Source organism: Plectropomus leopardus, chromosome 2, assembly GCF_026936395.1.
Source record: "Plectropomus leopardus strain MGB_pleo_1.0 chromosome 2, ASM2693639v1, whole genome shotgun sequence".
Taxonomy (NCBI): Eukaryota; Metazoa; Chordata; class Actinopteri; order Perciformes; family Serranidae; genus Plectropomus; species Plectropomus leopardus.
The window spans coordinates 5,642,914-5,659,454 of record NC_142177.1 but is presented as its reverse complement, the minus strand read 5'-3'; the positions used below and the strand labels follow the sequence as shown (position 1 = coordinate 5,659,454).

General features: G+C 36.8%; 1 protein-coding gene across 4 annotated transcripts in view; it reads right to left on the bottom strand.

Annotated features, from left to right (window-relative positions):
• The window catches only part of LOC121952348 (semaphorin-3F-like), a 94,728-nt gene continuing 78,187 nt past the window's right edge, over positions 1-16,541 (bottom strand). For 2 of the 4 annotated variants that reach the window (XM_042498978.2, XM_042498996.2), the window contains 9 exons: positions 14,915-14,984; positions 14,647-14,791; positions 14,186-14,408; positions 12,228-12,316; positions 11,664-11,705; positions 9,881-10,038; positions 8,115-8,182; positions 7,220-7,353; positions 1-4,855 (listed from right to left, as the gene is read on the bottom strand). In XM_042498978.2, coding sequence (XP_042354912.1) covers positions 4,403-4,855; positions 7,220-7,353; positions 8,115-8,182; positions 9,881-10,038; positions 11,664-11,705; positions 12,228-12,316; positions 14,186-14,408; positions 14,647-14,791; positions 14,915-14,984 — 1,382 coding nt within the window. In that variant the 3' untranslated portion in view covers positions 1-4,402. Of the gene's footprint in view, positions 4,856-7,219; positions 7,354-8,114; positions 8,199-9,880; positions 10,039-11,663; positions 11,706-12,227; positions 12,317-14,185; positions 14,409-14,646; positions 14,792-14,914; positions 14,985-16,541 lie in introns of all 4 variants that reach the window. The other 2 variants (XM_088083334.1, XM_088083338.1) reach the window with 1 other exon arrangement.

Genomic DNA, 16,541 nt, shown 5'->3' with positions numbered 1-16,541 from the left:
TCTCTTTAACAGGTACAACTTTATTCCAAGGATCCAGAGGGTTCTGGGCAGAACATGGAAAACATCCAGTATCAAGCCAATCACAATGAAGGGGGGGAGCATTCCATTCTTATAAAATATAGAGCTTTAATTTATTAGTCAGCAACAACAATGGAAAGGGAAGATAAAGTATTTTACACGAGTCATTACAATAACATCACCTTTGTGCATTCAGTTTTTTTCTTTTTTTTTCCATAAAGTCAGATGATGCAAAAATACAAAACAAACAAAAAAAAACACTCAAAAACTACAGACACATTTTTAAAAATACCAACAAATTGTACAACCTTTCTTTGCATTTTTTTTTTTTTTTTTGCTGTATGACTTCTGATCTCGTTTGGAGGAGACAAGCAAGAGCTGCGACTGATTCTGGGAATGCAGACAGGCATCCCAAATTGAGGAGCAGATACAGATACCTCTGTATGAATTATGGATGCATCTTCCCAGAGGCATTCAAGACAGCCTGAATACAAGCTAGACAACATGTAGTAAAAGCCTCGAAATGTCAGAATGATTTGAAAGACAAAAAGTGTCATATATTCTTTTATATGAAAATGTATTTCACTTCACTGCTGTGCTTATGATTTTGATCAAGATTTTTCGCAAATTCATTTATTTGTGGCAGCCAGTCACAATTAAAACGTGCCACGACAAATACATTTTCTATTTTTTATATTGTACATAAGGAACACCTTGCAACACATACATATATATAAACTATATATATATATATATATATATATATATATGTGTGTGTGTGTGTGTGTGTGTGTGTGTGTGTGTGTATTGCACTGCACTCTTGGAGTGCAGTGCGTACTCTGGGCACAGACAGAGCAGCAGAACGGCAGGCGCATTAAAATTGAAATGGAAACATTCATTCTGTTGGGTCTGAAAATTTGAATTCACTCCCAGCTGCTGAAACTCTTATCCATCAATCTGATCAGCTCTAAACAGACAGACAGATCAATTATCCAACCTGTGACCCAAAGACTGCTGCTGAGGAAAAGAAGAACTCGACCACTCCTCCGTCAGCTACAGCCAAACATGCACTCTGATTCCGTGGGAAACACTGTTAATAGAACAGAAACATTCTAATCAACAGAACAATCACTCATATTTTAATATCATCCCTATTATCTACCTTTAATTGCCTTTATTTACATTATTAATATAGCATTATATCATACTTCCCCTCATTCTGTGCTGTTCAAACACATACAAAAGATCATTTCACTAAGTAACTAGGGCTTTTGTTTTCCATACAAACGAGGCATTCGCGTCATAGAGTAAACAAGCTAACTGTGCTGACGACGGGTCACAAATGTGCTACAACATTTTTTGCTGACATTAAATACCAAACAAAGCCAGAGATGATCCTATTTAGTTGCTTTGAGCTGTAAATTCACCATTTCTCAACAGGGGGTCTCTCTTCCTCTATGCCACTGCCTGCATGTCCGCAACTGCCTGTACCAAAGAGTACTGTGAAAGTCAAAAGCACTCACTCCCTAGCAAAATTTGGAGATGTTTTGGTCCCCAGATTTTGCTGCGGAACACGCCAACCACCAAAAAACAGCATCAACAACATTGTTTCAGTCATTGTCCATTACTGCTTATCCTCTTAAGGGTTTGGGGGGGGGGGGTTGTTTTTTTTTTTTTTTGTTTTTGTTGTGTCACTTTCTGACTTTCAAGGGGCATCATTAATACACTGACACAGTCTATATTAATGTCAATGGAAAGATGCATCATGCTTTATACTTGAAATCAGGCATCTTTAAAGCATTTGTTTTCCCCATTTTCCTGTTACCCAGAATGTCCCTCAGAGACCATACTGTACACCCCTAGAGATGAAAAATAGAAAAAAAAAACAAAAAAAAAACAAACAAAAAAAAAACAACCACACAGTATCTTATTAGAATTACAGTACAAATACAGGTTCATGCACACAATGAAAGCCAGCTTCCCAATATTTTGGTTAGTGTCACAACATTGTTACAATGCTCTGTTGTGTATACGGGCAAATTTTTTTTCCACATATGAATGTCAAAAGAAGAAAGAACAAGTGATGGCTCGAGTGCTCAGAGCTCATAACTGCTGCCTGATCTGGGCAACTCTTTCATCACAAATTGGACTTGTTTTTCTTTACAGAAGTCAACTCTAACTTGCCCGAGTGAGCTTGTTGCATTTGGCCCCAGCCAATGTCCCCTGAAAGTAAAAGAATAATGCCCTTTGTGCAAACCTTGACCCTTTATTGCACCTCAGTCTCAGTTTGAAGTATGTTTGCATTTGAACCCAACCACTATGTATCCTAATAGATTTAAAGTAGGGCTGAGCAATGTATCAATATTATATTGATATTGTGATATGACATCAGATATTGCCTTATATTTTGGAAACTAATATTATAAATAACCCAAGTAATGAGTCCTTAAAGCTGGAAATCTGTTAGCATTTCAGCACCTCCAATTCCCTTGTCTTAAAGTCAGCGGATTTCTTGAAAGGGTTTTTGGTTAGAAGCCTGGTATAAGGTCTGTGGTTAACACACACAAGCTAGAGTAACTTTCATGTTTTGTTCTACAACATAAAATATACCAGTAAGTACCCCATTATAAGCTTTAAAGCTTTTATGTGTCTAAAAGAGATGGGGCTAACAAGTGGCTAAATGAGGCTACAGAACGTCATCACACCAAACCGCACAGAACATTACAGCCTCGTAGCAATGGCAACGCAATGGCCGTGTAGTTAGTTTTGCCTACCTTTGACTTTTTATATCTGGTGATTGCATTTAGGCTTCAAAAATCCTTAAGTGGTGTTCATTGGTAAAGACTATCTTGCTGAACAAAATGTGCAAGTATCATAAACGTTTGTTTACCACAGAACTTATTGTCTGCAATGATCAAAAATCCAGTGGAAAAATCCCATAGGCTTTTTGACGAGGGAACCACGGTGAAGCTAACTTCCTGGTTGGCCAACAGAAAAACTTCATCCCTGGGGCTTTCTATTATTTTGTTTTACTCACTTAGTCATTATATCCACATTACTGATAATTATTTATCGAAAATCTCATTGTGTAAACATAGAACATTACCAATAGTAAACCCTACAATATTGTTGTAATATTGACATACAGGTATTTGGTCAAAAATATTGTGATATTTGATTTTCTCCATATGGCCCTGCCCTAATTTAAAGGCCCAGTGTGTAGGATTTAGCAGGAAATATGTGTGTGTTATAAACTGAAACTAAGATTTTTGTTACCTTAGAATGAGCCCTTTTTTTCTACATACAGAGCAGGTCCACTTCAGTGGAGTCAGCCATATTGTTTCTATAGTCGCCAGGAACGGACAAACCAAACCCTGACTCTACATAGGGCCGTGTTTTCGTGTCCGTAGTTCTCCTAAATGCTTAGCACACAGTAGAAGTTTCAGTTGCAATCTGCAACCTCACCACTAGGTGCCACTATATCCTGCACACTAGACCTTTAATAAAAAGTGATTTGATGCTTGTTTCTTTTTTAAACCAAAGCCAAAAGAAGCTGCAAGTGTCTCAAAGTAGAGAACAGTTGAGATTAAAGTCATTCTAATTCACATCTGGGCTGAAGAGTAGCAAAGATGATGCAATCAGTCCTCCAATCAAGAAGGCAATAGAATGGGGACAAGCACCAGTTTCCTACCAAAAGGCCCAATTAGACCAGCAAGAATATTTGAACAGTTGTCTTGGGTTCCCATGGAGAAAGGCTTGTTTCTCCACAATAACTGGGACCATGTGTCGATGGTCCCCTTTTGCAATATCAAGTCTCTGTCCGCATGCAGCCACGTGGGGGTTGCATTGGAGGCGTTCCTGCAGTGTCCAAAAATAAGAGTTCTGGCATCGAGTAAAAGCAAGCAAGAAACAACAGAGATCCCATCACCCCTCATCGACTACTCATTTCCCCGTTTGAGCTTCTCGCAGCTCGCTAACAGCTTACATGCCTGATAACACATTCCAAACAGTTGCCAAGGTTGTATGATGCTAACAGATGAGTTTTGTAATGACAGTAACAGCAACAATAAAATTAACATCAATAATAACAATATTTGCCCCAAATGTACCTATACACAAAGAGCATGTTTTTTTCTATAAGTACAAAGAAATCCACAGAATGATACTATATACAACCTACAATAAATACTGTGTATCATATATCTTACTGTTTGAGAGGATGTGTGTGGGGTTTGTGTTTGTAAGCCTCTTTTTTCTGAGTTTGCTTTTTTTTTCGGTTTGTGGATTTTTTTTTTCACTTTTGCTACTCTCAATGAGTCTCTCCCAGTTTTCACAGGGTGGGGGGTGGGGTGGGGTGCTTGAGGCTGTTTCAAAGCTGGGCTCCTCATGTCTTTACCTCCTCCTGCTCCTCGTTCTCCTCTGCCTCCCCGTGATGCCGGCGGTTGCGGGGTTTCTTCTGCTCCTTGAGCTCCTTCAGGTCTTTGGCCTTGAGGGCACCCAGCAGCGGGTCTCCGAATTGCCAGTAGTCCTGGCAGTACTGATTGATGAGGCTCATCTCTGGCTGGCTCAGGATGGTCAGCAGGTCCTTGTACTGGCCTGCACTGGGGGTCCACTGGGTGCTGCTGGAGTGGAGAGAAGATGGCGCCAGCCCTCCTCCGCCCTCCACCAGCACGTTGTTGACGGCGCGGCTAGACAGCACCACCAACTGCAGCTTGACCAGCGTGTGTTTGAAGTTCTTCTCCGTGGCCGTACACTGGTACATTCCTGAGTCAGAGGGCTGCAGAGACCGCAGGAGTAGACCTTGTTCTGTCTTCAAAATCCGACCATCAGAACGCATCTGCAGAGGAAAACAGCTCATAAAAAACCTGTGGTTTATAACAGAATATTTTAAGCATTTAGGCTACCTACAATCAATCTACAACAAAGCAGAATTTATTTTAAAATTTAAATCCTAACATTAAAAAAATTTCAATTATATGACTGCTGACTAGGTATGTAGGTCAATGTTGCATTCAAACGCCCAAGACCCTTTGACGCTTGAGTAAATTTTTTTTTTTTTTTAAATTTACTTCAAATGAGTTGAAAATAAGTTTTAAAAAAATAGTTTAAAAAAGAAAAAAGAAAGAAAAAAAACCCAGAAATGACCTGAAAAAGGTGCTAAAAATTAAAATAGAAAGCTGGTTGACCAGCTTGTTTGACAAGCCCTCTGTATGTTTTCTCATTGTTTTTGATGGTTTAGCTGGTCATACCAGCTTGAGATGTGTTCATGTAAAAGTGAAACCATATCAATTTCCTTGAGAATGGAGGAATAACCGTGTCAAGATATTTACAAATGAATAAATAATAAACCTCCCTGGCTCAAAAATTCAGAATAAAAAGATTCACAATTGACATTGTTTGGCAATTAGCACTAAAAGAAGAAATGAACCAAAAAACAGCATGAAATTATTACTAATTTTCTATTTTAAAAAAAAGTATAAAACCAAACAAAAGAAAAAGAGTAAAACAAAAAACAGGCAAACAAGACTGAAAAAAATTTTAAATACATAATTATACATAAATATAGGTTTTCCCCTAGTCCCTAGATTTTTGTCTTTTTATCCCTAGACATTTTTCTCTAGCTTTTTTTTTTTTTTAAATATAAGTTTCATATCTTTGTTTCATTTCTTGTAATTTGTGAAACATTTCTAACAAGTTTGCTCACTGCCTTTTTCACCCATGTGTTTGAAAGAAATCGCACCGATTTGGTCAGGGTTTTAAAGTTTGAAATACTGCAAGACGTCTAAAAGCAGCAGACGAAAAGTAAAGTTGCTCCAGGTTTTAAAGGGTCAAAGTGTCGAAGAAAAAGTTACCAAAGAAATGTTTCGAAAAAAATCTGAAACACTCTCCTGCCCACTGTGCCTGTACTTGACAGTTCTTAAAAGCTCACCTGTTGTCATGGGATTCAATGTCAAATTATGAGACAAAAAAAAGAAACAACATCTGCTGAAACTGATGAATTGTTATTGTGGATGAACCCAGCTGAATGAATATCTAATTTAAAACTATCTACTCCTCCATATGATAGCCTATAGTGTAATTGTTTACATTGTCTGACTAATCACCTCATCTGATTCCACATCCAGGAATCTGATTAGGTGATGACAGCTTTTTGTTAGCTCTGAATCAGTAGTGCGAGGCAGCGGCAAAGTCTGCTCTGCCTGTGGGAATAGAGATCATCCAACAGAGTAGTCGATAAAAGAGAAACAGCAGCGCTACATTGCTCCACAATAAAACTTTAACTAGCACCTCAGGGTTATATATCATGGCAGAGGACTTTTTTTCACAGCTCCCCTCCATGTGTCCTTCCCCCTGGGCCTGAGGACAGTCAGAGGTCTGTGTGAGGAATCAGGCGGCATTTAATCAGAGCCCGAATCTCTTAATTGTGTTGACAGATAATCGGAAAAAGAATTACGCCAGAGTCATTTTTCAAATGTGTCACACTGCATGTAAATCCCCATCTCTCCATGACAATAAAGTAACAAACTGAAATGAAATACTGCTCCCCGCCTCCATATGGACATTTTTCTGGTATCTGTGGAAATGCTCATCTGACACGGGCCAATGTCATTAAAGTTCAAGCCAATTCAATAGTTCAGGTGGGTTATATTGTGCTTTATATTGGATAAATATGAATGGGTTCCTGCAGCTTAAGGCAAGGTAGATTTAAGACTTTTAAATTCACTCAGAATTTATTTTAAGACAAATTTTCTAAAAAACAAAAAAAGTTTAATTTTTTTTTTTGTCCAGTGAAAAATTTATTTATGTCAAATAATGGAGAAAAAGAAAAGAAAAGAAAACTTCTCAGAGTGTAACACATGGAAGACAATAACAGATTATTAAATTAAGAAAACGAATTAAATAATTTAAAATTATAATTATTATTGATTATGATGAATTATTTTGAGATTTTACAGTGCAATGCCATAAACACATTTCACAAAATCATACTTCCTATGTCTGAGCATTTTTAAGACTTCTGAAAGAATAATTCAAGTCGATTTAAGACCAGTTAAAGCCTTATTTTTACATTAACAAATTTAATGCCTAAAGACTTTTTAAGGATCCACAGGAACCCTGTATGAGTTTCAGTAAACTACCCCAAAATAAAATATGCTTATAAGGCCAGGATCTTTAAGAAATACATGACGTGGCGGCTCACCTCTTTCCTGCGGTCGCTGTTATCTCTTTGCAGATGCCATTTGATAACAGCGTGTGGAGAGCGGGCCTGACACTCCAGGAAGGTGCTGCTTCCCTCCACCCCGTACTGCACCATCTCCAGAGTGTTCTTATTGGCTATAGGGCAGAGAGAGAGAGGGGGGGGGGGTTCCATGGCAACCAAAACACTCATTACCATGAACTCCTTACGACCAGAATCTCAGTTGTGGCAAATCAAAGTCCTTTTAGCAACAGGGCTGTCACAGATTACCATAAAACTGCCAGAATAACATTACAGCCACTGGCAATGAAAACCTTGAACTGTTTGGAGCAGCACTGATGAGATACGTGTCATTATTTTCAAACTCCTCACTTCATAAATCCTTTATAACCTGGTTTGACATCAGTTTTCTTGTGCTGTGTTCAGACGACTCTCACAAGCTATTTAACCCTTTGAAAAACTTGCAAAATAGTTTCCTTTCTTTCAAAAACATTGAGAAAAAAGGCGATAAACTAAGGCAAAAATGTCCCACCAATTGCAACAAATAAGTAAAATGTGACAAAGAAAATGACCTGAAAATAGGAAATGATCCCAAAATAGTATAGTATATATAGTATATAGTATATATAAATACTATAAAATACAAAACAAAAGAAAAACTGGAAAAAAAAACCCAACAAAAAAGTAAGCTATATATATATGTGTGTGTGTGTGTGTGTGTGTGTGTGTGTGTGTATATATATATATATACAGTATATATATTTTGGGGGGACTGTCTTGTTAAGTTGCTCATTGCTTTCTTCTCTTGTTTTTGAGAGAAATTAAACCAAATTTGCTTAGGTTTAAACACATAGAAGCAGAACAAAAAACTCAGCATGTTGAAGAACAGGCATCTTACCGTTAGAGTTGAAGCCTCGGCATTGGCGGATGGGGTTCCCGTACTTGACGTCCTGCCTCCGGCTACGTCTAAAGGGGTCAGACCAGTATTGCCGAATAAGGAGAGAAAAAAAAGCATAAAGCAACCGCAAGCCATTCAAAGCCATTCAACAATACATAAAGTCACTGAAGGCTAACATCTGTATTTTTCAACATGGACCCTGTTTTTCACGTTTTTGTGTGTACAAGACAAATAGGAACAATAATTTTTGAAAACAGTTCCGTAATAAACGAAAACATTACAATTGCAGTGACAAAGCACGCTGCTTACATCTGCTTAAAGTTGTTGTTTCTGCCACTGACAGGCTCTGATTGTTATACTAAGTGACTGACAACATTAGGAGAGGATTCCGACAGAGATAGACTTTTTTGTCATGGAAAAAGATCTTTTTTGTTTAAACAATAGCTGCCCCAAATTTGCAAACATTAAACCCACCAGACTCCAGTGAAAAAACAGAAATATCAGCTTTTTAGAACCAGCACAATTTCACAAATAACTGTGTGAACTGAGGCTTCATTTCAACCAAACCATAGCTGATGATTTTTAGAACAGTGGAAAAAAGAAACAAGAATGTTTTTATAAAATTTATTTCCTTTAGGTCAACTTTGAATTAAAGTGTTTTGCATGGTGACGAAATTACTGTTTCTTTGAATGAAGTCTGGTTGGTTTGATGAGAGCAATTTCATGGCTGTTTCTGATTAAACAAAAAGGTTTATCTCTGGAGAGTCCTTTCCATGAGCCAGTCTGTGGCAAAAACAAGAACATTTACGGGATAGAAAAAAAAAACATATTGCCCAGAGTGTTAACATTGTAGCCCTTTTCGCCACTGTTGGCTGCAGCCCTTTCGCTTAATACTGGATTAATTCAAAATCGTCGTTCTTTATTGTTAACAACGTACCCTCAAACAATAATACTTGATGAATTAACAAATGGATGTCCAAGTATTGTAAATACAGCTATCTTATTGGGTAAGAGATTTATTTCTGAACCGAAAGAAAAAGAACATTTGACATTTCCTAATTTTCTCTCTGTTTTGAAACATTATTTTAGGTTGGAGGGAATACAGGGAACAGTTAAAGGACCATGAAAGAAGATGGAACACATTAAGGCCATGTTTAGAGAACTGATGATCACGATAACTGCGTTTTTGTTTTGTTCTTCAGTAATAGTGTCTTTGTCTGTGTTCTTTTTTTCCTTTTTCTTCTTTTTTTGTATTGATGTGTGTGTTTTTTTTCTTGTTTTGTAGCATATTGATGGTTTTTGATCTGTTGGTAATTTTGTTGAATATTGTGTGTATTTTTTTAATGTTAATGACCATAATTGAAAAAAAAAAAAGACAAATTGTTTCGATTAGACGTTAGTAAACAACCTGAAAATAGGCTCCAGGTTGAAAAATACCAAATCTACTCTTAAAAGTATCAAAATTGAATAGATCTAACTACAAACCTCCACCCCATTATATTATCACAGGTATGTGAATTTTCATCATTTACTGGTTGCACTTATAATACCACAAGTATATGATAGTATATGATTTATTATTGGAGTGTAAACCACAGTTTATTCAAAGACTATGATTAATATACTATTAAAACACATTACAGTGCCATAAAAACAGCCAATCAGCCATCCAGGCAGTCCAATCAAAAGCATGATTCATCACACAGATGGAGTCAGTTAGTTTTGGAGTTAGTGTAGCGCATGCTAATGCTGGCAATGGTGCTCACCTCTTCTGCGAGGCAGAGTAACGGGAGCAGGACTTGCCATCCCACGCGCAGTAAGGGTCTCTGGCCAGACAGCAGTCAGCGCAGGCCTCGCCGTACACGTCGCAGCGGTGAAGAGCCAGCTGGGTCAGCCCAATCACAGATGACACATACAGCTGTTGCTGTTGAGAGAGAGAAAGATGGAAAATTGTGTTATACATTAAAATATGGGACAAAGAAAACAAGTTTTGTAGGACAGCTGCACTAAAATTGTTGCAATGAGGGTAAATGATGGCCACTACTAAACCTTTCAATAGTTAACAGAAATTTGCAAAGCTTTATTTCCAGTATAAATTTTAGGGTAAAGAATTTCAAGTGGCCACTATTTAAAAGCAGCATTTAAATTGCTACAGAACAAAAAGCTCAATCAAGATCTTTTTTAACCAGGGCTGTACATAATATATTGAAATATATGATTTAAAAAAAATAATATATCACAATAAGCAATATATATCTTAATATATTGAAACAGAGTTAGATAAAGTACTGTCATAATAACGTTAAACAAAGTACTATTATAATACAGTTATATAAAGTATTGTTATAATAAAGTTAAATAAAAAGGACTGTTATGACAAAGTTAAATAAAGGACTGTAATAATAAACTTACGTAAACTACTGTTAAAATAAAGTTAAAGAAAGTGCCGTTATAATAAATTTAAATAAAGCACTGTTATAATAAAGTTTAAAAAAAAAAAGACTGTAATGATACAGCTCAATAAAGTACTATTGAAATACAATTAAATAAGGCACTGTTACAGTAAAGTAAAATTAGGTCCTGTTATAATAAAGTTAGATAAAGTACTGTTAATTTAAAGTGAAGTAGAGTACTGTTTTAAAATCTTAAATAAATAGTTACAATAAAGTTAGATAAAATCCTGTCATAAAAAAATAAAGTACTGTTGAAGTTAAACAAAGTATTGTCATAGTGGAACCACTCGTCTTGGGCAGGAAATGTTGATGTTTTTGTGGTGAACTTGAAGCTTACAGTCAAGAATTAGGTGTTAGCAGTTGAACAATCACAGTTGTGCTGTTAAACAAAAGGATTTATGCACTATGAATGGTAAACAAATGGCTCTCCAGTCCATTTATTAATAATATTTGCAAGTTGCAGTGGTGCTCCATAGTCGCAAAATGTGACTAAATGGTTGCGGTCTGGAGTTCTGCAGATTCAAAAACACACCTGGACCAGGAGAGAGTAGTCTGGATGGACGGGGTAATCAAGTTCTAATCGATGTTTAGAATACAGTCATTGAATGCATCATATGTGGAACCAGCCGTGATACATCAAGAGTCATCGACATATTGACCACCCCTATTGTAAGCCCTAAAAACTCAAGTTTTAAAATATTTTTGCCATTACATCTCTCATAAACCTGGATGGATGGGAGCATATTGAGCTCATCTCTATCAGGGTGCTCTCATCGTTTTATGATCAGCTGTTTGAAATTCATCAGTCTGGCAGGCTTTGTGTAACACTAACTGACTGTCTGTGGAGTGATGTCATTGTATGAAGAAGAGGCCAAAATGTTTTATTCACACTGAAAGACAACACTGAACTTTTAGTGTCTTTCCCATATTTCTCTCCCTCAGACTTACATCTTTTTTATGAATTATAAAGTGAAACAACAGTGAAGTACAGCTTGTGACCTTTCCAATTTGCCTGTATTTCATTCCCTTTCTTTGGAGAAAGGTTTCTTTTTATGTGAGCAAAGGTTAGAGATAACAGTTGAATGGACACACTTACCCTTTTGGATGAGATCTTCATGGATGTAATTGGAGTTGGGACCTTGTTGGAGGAAAGAATACATATTGAGTACAGTGTTTTATCTATATAGCAGATGGAAAAGGAATGCGCAAAGGACAATAAATTTATAACAATGTAGCAAAGTTTGGGTGGGAGAACATATGTTAGTGCAAAGATTAAGTAATAATAATAACTTTATTAATAAAGTACATTTTAAAACAGAGTTTACAAAGTGCTTTGACAAAAAAAGCAAAGCAGAAATGGGATACATAGATGGCGATACAACAGCGGAAAGCCAAACAGCCATATTGACCACAAGCAAGACGAAACTAGGGTAAAATAAAACCAGAGGACAAGGTGCAAGATGGTAAATGTCAATTTGAAACAATAAAAAGAAATAGACCAAAAAAAAGATGCAATAAAAGTAATAAAACCACAAATAAAAGGAAATAAAATAAATAAAGGTAAAATAAATTTAAAAAAATAAATAAATAAAAATTAAAAAACAAGAAATAAAGTAAAAAATTAGTAAAGAAGAAGAGTTACTGGACAAAATAAGCTCACCTTGAAAACCTCCACCTCCTCAAGGACCAGCTCCTCGGTCTGCAGGTCATCTCTGGGCAGAACGATGACTTTCTGAACTGTCCCCTTGTCTGCGGACCACAACACACACCTGTCAGCTATATACCTGCAACCTCACACCCCTCCGCCTGTCAACAGCCCCTTGGATTCCCATTTTATTCTCTCAGCAGCCTCCAACGAGGGATAATCCTCATATCAACAGGCTCCACTGTACTCTTCACCTCCGTTACGTTCCTCTCTTCGCTTTAACCTTTCCCAAATGATGCGAGGCCCCGTTCCACTTAGTATACTCGCTGACACCACCATGACAAACCTCTTCTGTCATCCTCATCCTCCCCTCTTGCCTTTGCCTATTCATCCAGATGCTTTATAAGACATTACCCCTGCCTTCCTTGGCATGTTTGATTTTTGTAAAGAGTGCGGCATTCCTGTGAGCAGCATACCTGAGATTTATTATGACTTCCTCATTGAGCCCCATAGCAGAGCTGAATGGCGGCCTCTGACAGCAGCTGAAAGGATGCACATTCTTCCACAGTGGCCCGCCATCGCACACAAACCCATTAGTCTGACAAAGACGCCAGTAAAGAGGCGTCATATGCAATATGTGAGGGCTGCATCCTGTGTGGTGGCTGCTGCTGTCATACACCTTATTAAAGGGTCCACACATGTAGACAGTGGGCGAGATTAAGGTGATGGATGTCCTAAATGTACCCCCCCCCCTCCCTTGTCTTCTTGTTACCCCATTGCTTCTCTCTCCCTCCTGCTGTTGATCCACCCCTGCCCTCCAGGTACAACTCTCCTGTTGTTTACTTCATGTGAATGGAGTGAGGTACGAACCTTTTGATTGGTTAAATTTCAACTTGAGCACAAAAGGCAAGAATGCTTTTCTTTTAATGATAAATGATTGCAGGGGAGACAAGCCCTCAACTTACGTGGGATTTATTTCCATGGGTTTTTTTTTTCTTCATTATTCAGCTTCTCTCTGACACTGTCATTCACCATTCTGACTCTGATCAAAGGGCTCATGGGTTCACACTGACTGCGTGTACTATTATAATAGAGGTAAACAAAGTACTGGTAAAAATAAAGGTAAATAAAGTCATGTTTGAATAAAGTACTGATATAGTAAAGTTAAATTACATGCTTTTATGATAAAGTTAAATAAAGTTTAAAAAAGTATTGTTACAATAAACTGAAAGACAGTACTGGTAACATAAAAGTTAAAGAAAGTACTGTTATAGTAAACTTTAATAGTTTAATAAAGCACTTTTATGATAAAGTTAAACAAAGAACTGTTACACAAATTTAAAGAAGGTACTGTTACAATAAAAGTAAATAAAATATTGATGTAGTAAAGTTAAAAAAATTACTGTTACTATTAGATTAAATAAAGTATTTTTATAATGAAGTTAAATAAAATACTGTTATAATAACATTGAACAAAGTACAGTGACATAAAAAATTAAAGAAAGTACTTTTACAATAAAGTTATATAAAATACTGTTACAATGAAAGTTAATGTGAGTATTGGTACAATAAAAGTTAACGAATGTACTGTTACAATTAAGTTAAATAAAGTACTTTCATATTATAAATTATAAATAAAGTGCTGTTATACAAAAGTTATTTTTTTATTGTAATGTTACAATAAAGGTAAATTAAGTACTGTTAAAATAAAGTTTAAGGTATGTTACAATAATGTTAAATAAATAATTTATTTTAAAAAATGGTAACAGCTTTAAAGAAAGCACTGTTCAAATTAAATAAAGTACAATACAATACAGTAAAAGAAAACACTATTACAATAATATAATGAAAGGGTTATTGGGCTCACACTGACCGCGTGTATGTGTTCGTCACTTAAAAAAACTGTGGTGAAGCAGATAGAAAGTTTTTTTTCCTTCATTTCTATTAAATCTAATGCATTACAAAACACTCACCAGTTCCTAAGAAGAGCACTTCATAGTTGCCGTCGGCAGCTGTCACCTGGTCCACAGTGATGGTGGTGAACTCATAGTCCACATTGGTCCGAACCACCAGGGGTCGCTTGTGTACCGGGTACACAGCATTGTACATGGCAGGGTGATTCCTCATGAAGTTAATCACTTCATCTGGATAGTCCTTCGTGGACTTCATGTTGGGGGTGAACGTCCCTCCAGGGCACTGAAAGACAAACATTAACATCCTGAGCTCAGGTCAAAACCCACAAAAAGTAATTGACATAAATCACATAAAAGAAACCTGTTTGAGGGGCTCTTGCTGTGATATTCTGAGTTTGGTTATGCTGATGCCTGCATCTTGTTCACATGGTTTCTATTTGAGGTCTGAGTCAGAGAGAAGCTGTTATGCCAGCTTGCTGTGGGATTCCTTTGTGGGGTCATTGTGCGGACTTGAAACTCACTGTTCCGGGTCGAGGGTAGGGGATCTTCCCGGTGTAGGCCACCCACTGGTAATTGGGACCCTCCTTGTGGGCGAAGGGTCCGTTGAAGACCATGCGGATGTCAGCCATGGAGTAGACACAAACTGCTGAGCCTTTAAAGACAGAGCTGCGAAGAGAAAGTAAAGGAAGGTCAGGAATATGTATCTTGCAAGAAAAAGAAAAATCTATCTCAGAACAGAGCTTATTACAGGTGTTATGCATTAAACAGTATTTCTTTTTGTGCACTAACCCAGAGACAGAGAAGACGCCATATATCACAGGATTTTTTGTGTCCTGCGTTGGCTGTATGTACACATCTCCTGTATGAGGATGGAGAGAAATCACGTCAGTGCAAACAGACTGGTTAAAGAAAACATCACGGTCCACAGCACAAACTCTTCTTTACTAATATTTACACAGCTCGCCTCTCAGTCAGTCCAACTTCTCTTAGCCAGAGAGACCTTAAGGTTACACCCCGGAATATATGATGCACTAACAGAGAAGTTAAACTTAATTTTTGCTGAAAACACATGGAACCAACTACTGGATTTAGTTAGTGAGCAAAGTGAAATCTCTCATAAGAGTAGTAAAGCGGATCATGTGACATTTTTTTTGCTGCTTATTAGATGTGAATGTGGGTGATTAATTGCCTTCAGCTTGGCCACAGTAATTCATGAAAAGACTATGAGTCAACAGCCATGCTAAACATTTGAGTTTAACATGTTAGCATGCTTACATTAGCTAAATTACCACTAATCACAGCTGAGGCTCAGGACTTATTCAGGTATTTGGGCACAGCCAAGGAATTGGACAAATATATATTTTACCTAGCACAAAGTGGCACAAAATATGTACAGTTCATCTTGAGAAGGGCAAGGATTTGTGTAAAAAACTTCATAGATGTTCATCCAATAGGTATAAACTAGGGTTGCAAATCATAAGCACTTTCCTTAATCGATTATTGGTAAGAATTAATGTTTGATTCCTAAATTAATTGTTATTTGAAAAACAATTGAATTTTAAAACAACATAAAATGCATTTTTTTCCTCAGTCAAAGCTCACAGCAACATATTGCATATACTCTGACAGCATTGCATAGCCCATTGATTGATCGATTAAATTCTCAACAACCAATTAATCAATTGTCGATTAATTATTTTCATCCCAGTATCAACCCATCTGACTAAAAACCAACTGATAAACCCACAGGCCAGCACTAGTTGAGTCTCCATACAAATGTACCATACATATTTATCAAATTTTCAGAAAATCTGGAAAAAAAAGGAAATTGATATGCTTTTGCATCCACCACTGTTGTGAATATTTCAGTTGATTAGTTGAGATAAGCAGTAGGTGGAGCAAATTTCAGTCAGTTCCCATTGTAGAAAAGGGCACCACAAGATGATATTAGTAAAAAAGCACCACTCAAAGCTGAAATGAAGGAAAACTATAGATGTATATTAACAGAGAGAACACTGGACAATGGAAATAGAGTTTTGAAGAACTTTTGAAGTGATAATACCAGCTCTGTGTGCATACATACGCATATTAAAAGCTATCTGGTGTTGCAGTGGCCTATAAAATGACTGTAAGTCATCATTTATATGCCAGATTTATTTATGTTGCATTCAGTCGCATTTAACCTTATATCAACCATCTTTTCCACCTCCCCAAGCGTAAAGTCTTTCAATGATATTTCAAAAGTTTTTCAAACTTTTGGCATTTATGTTTATTTAATTTTTTTTCAATTTGCAAATTGAAAATGCACATAAACAAGATGGGTGGAAATGAACCCATTGCCATCCCTGGAGTTATATAGGCCAAATGATTAGAAACAATAGACTGTCTGAAAGAAACAGAAGTAGCCATTGGTATT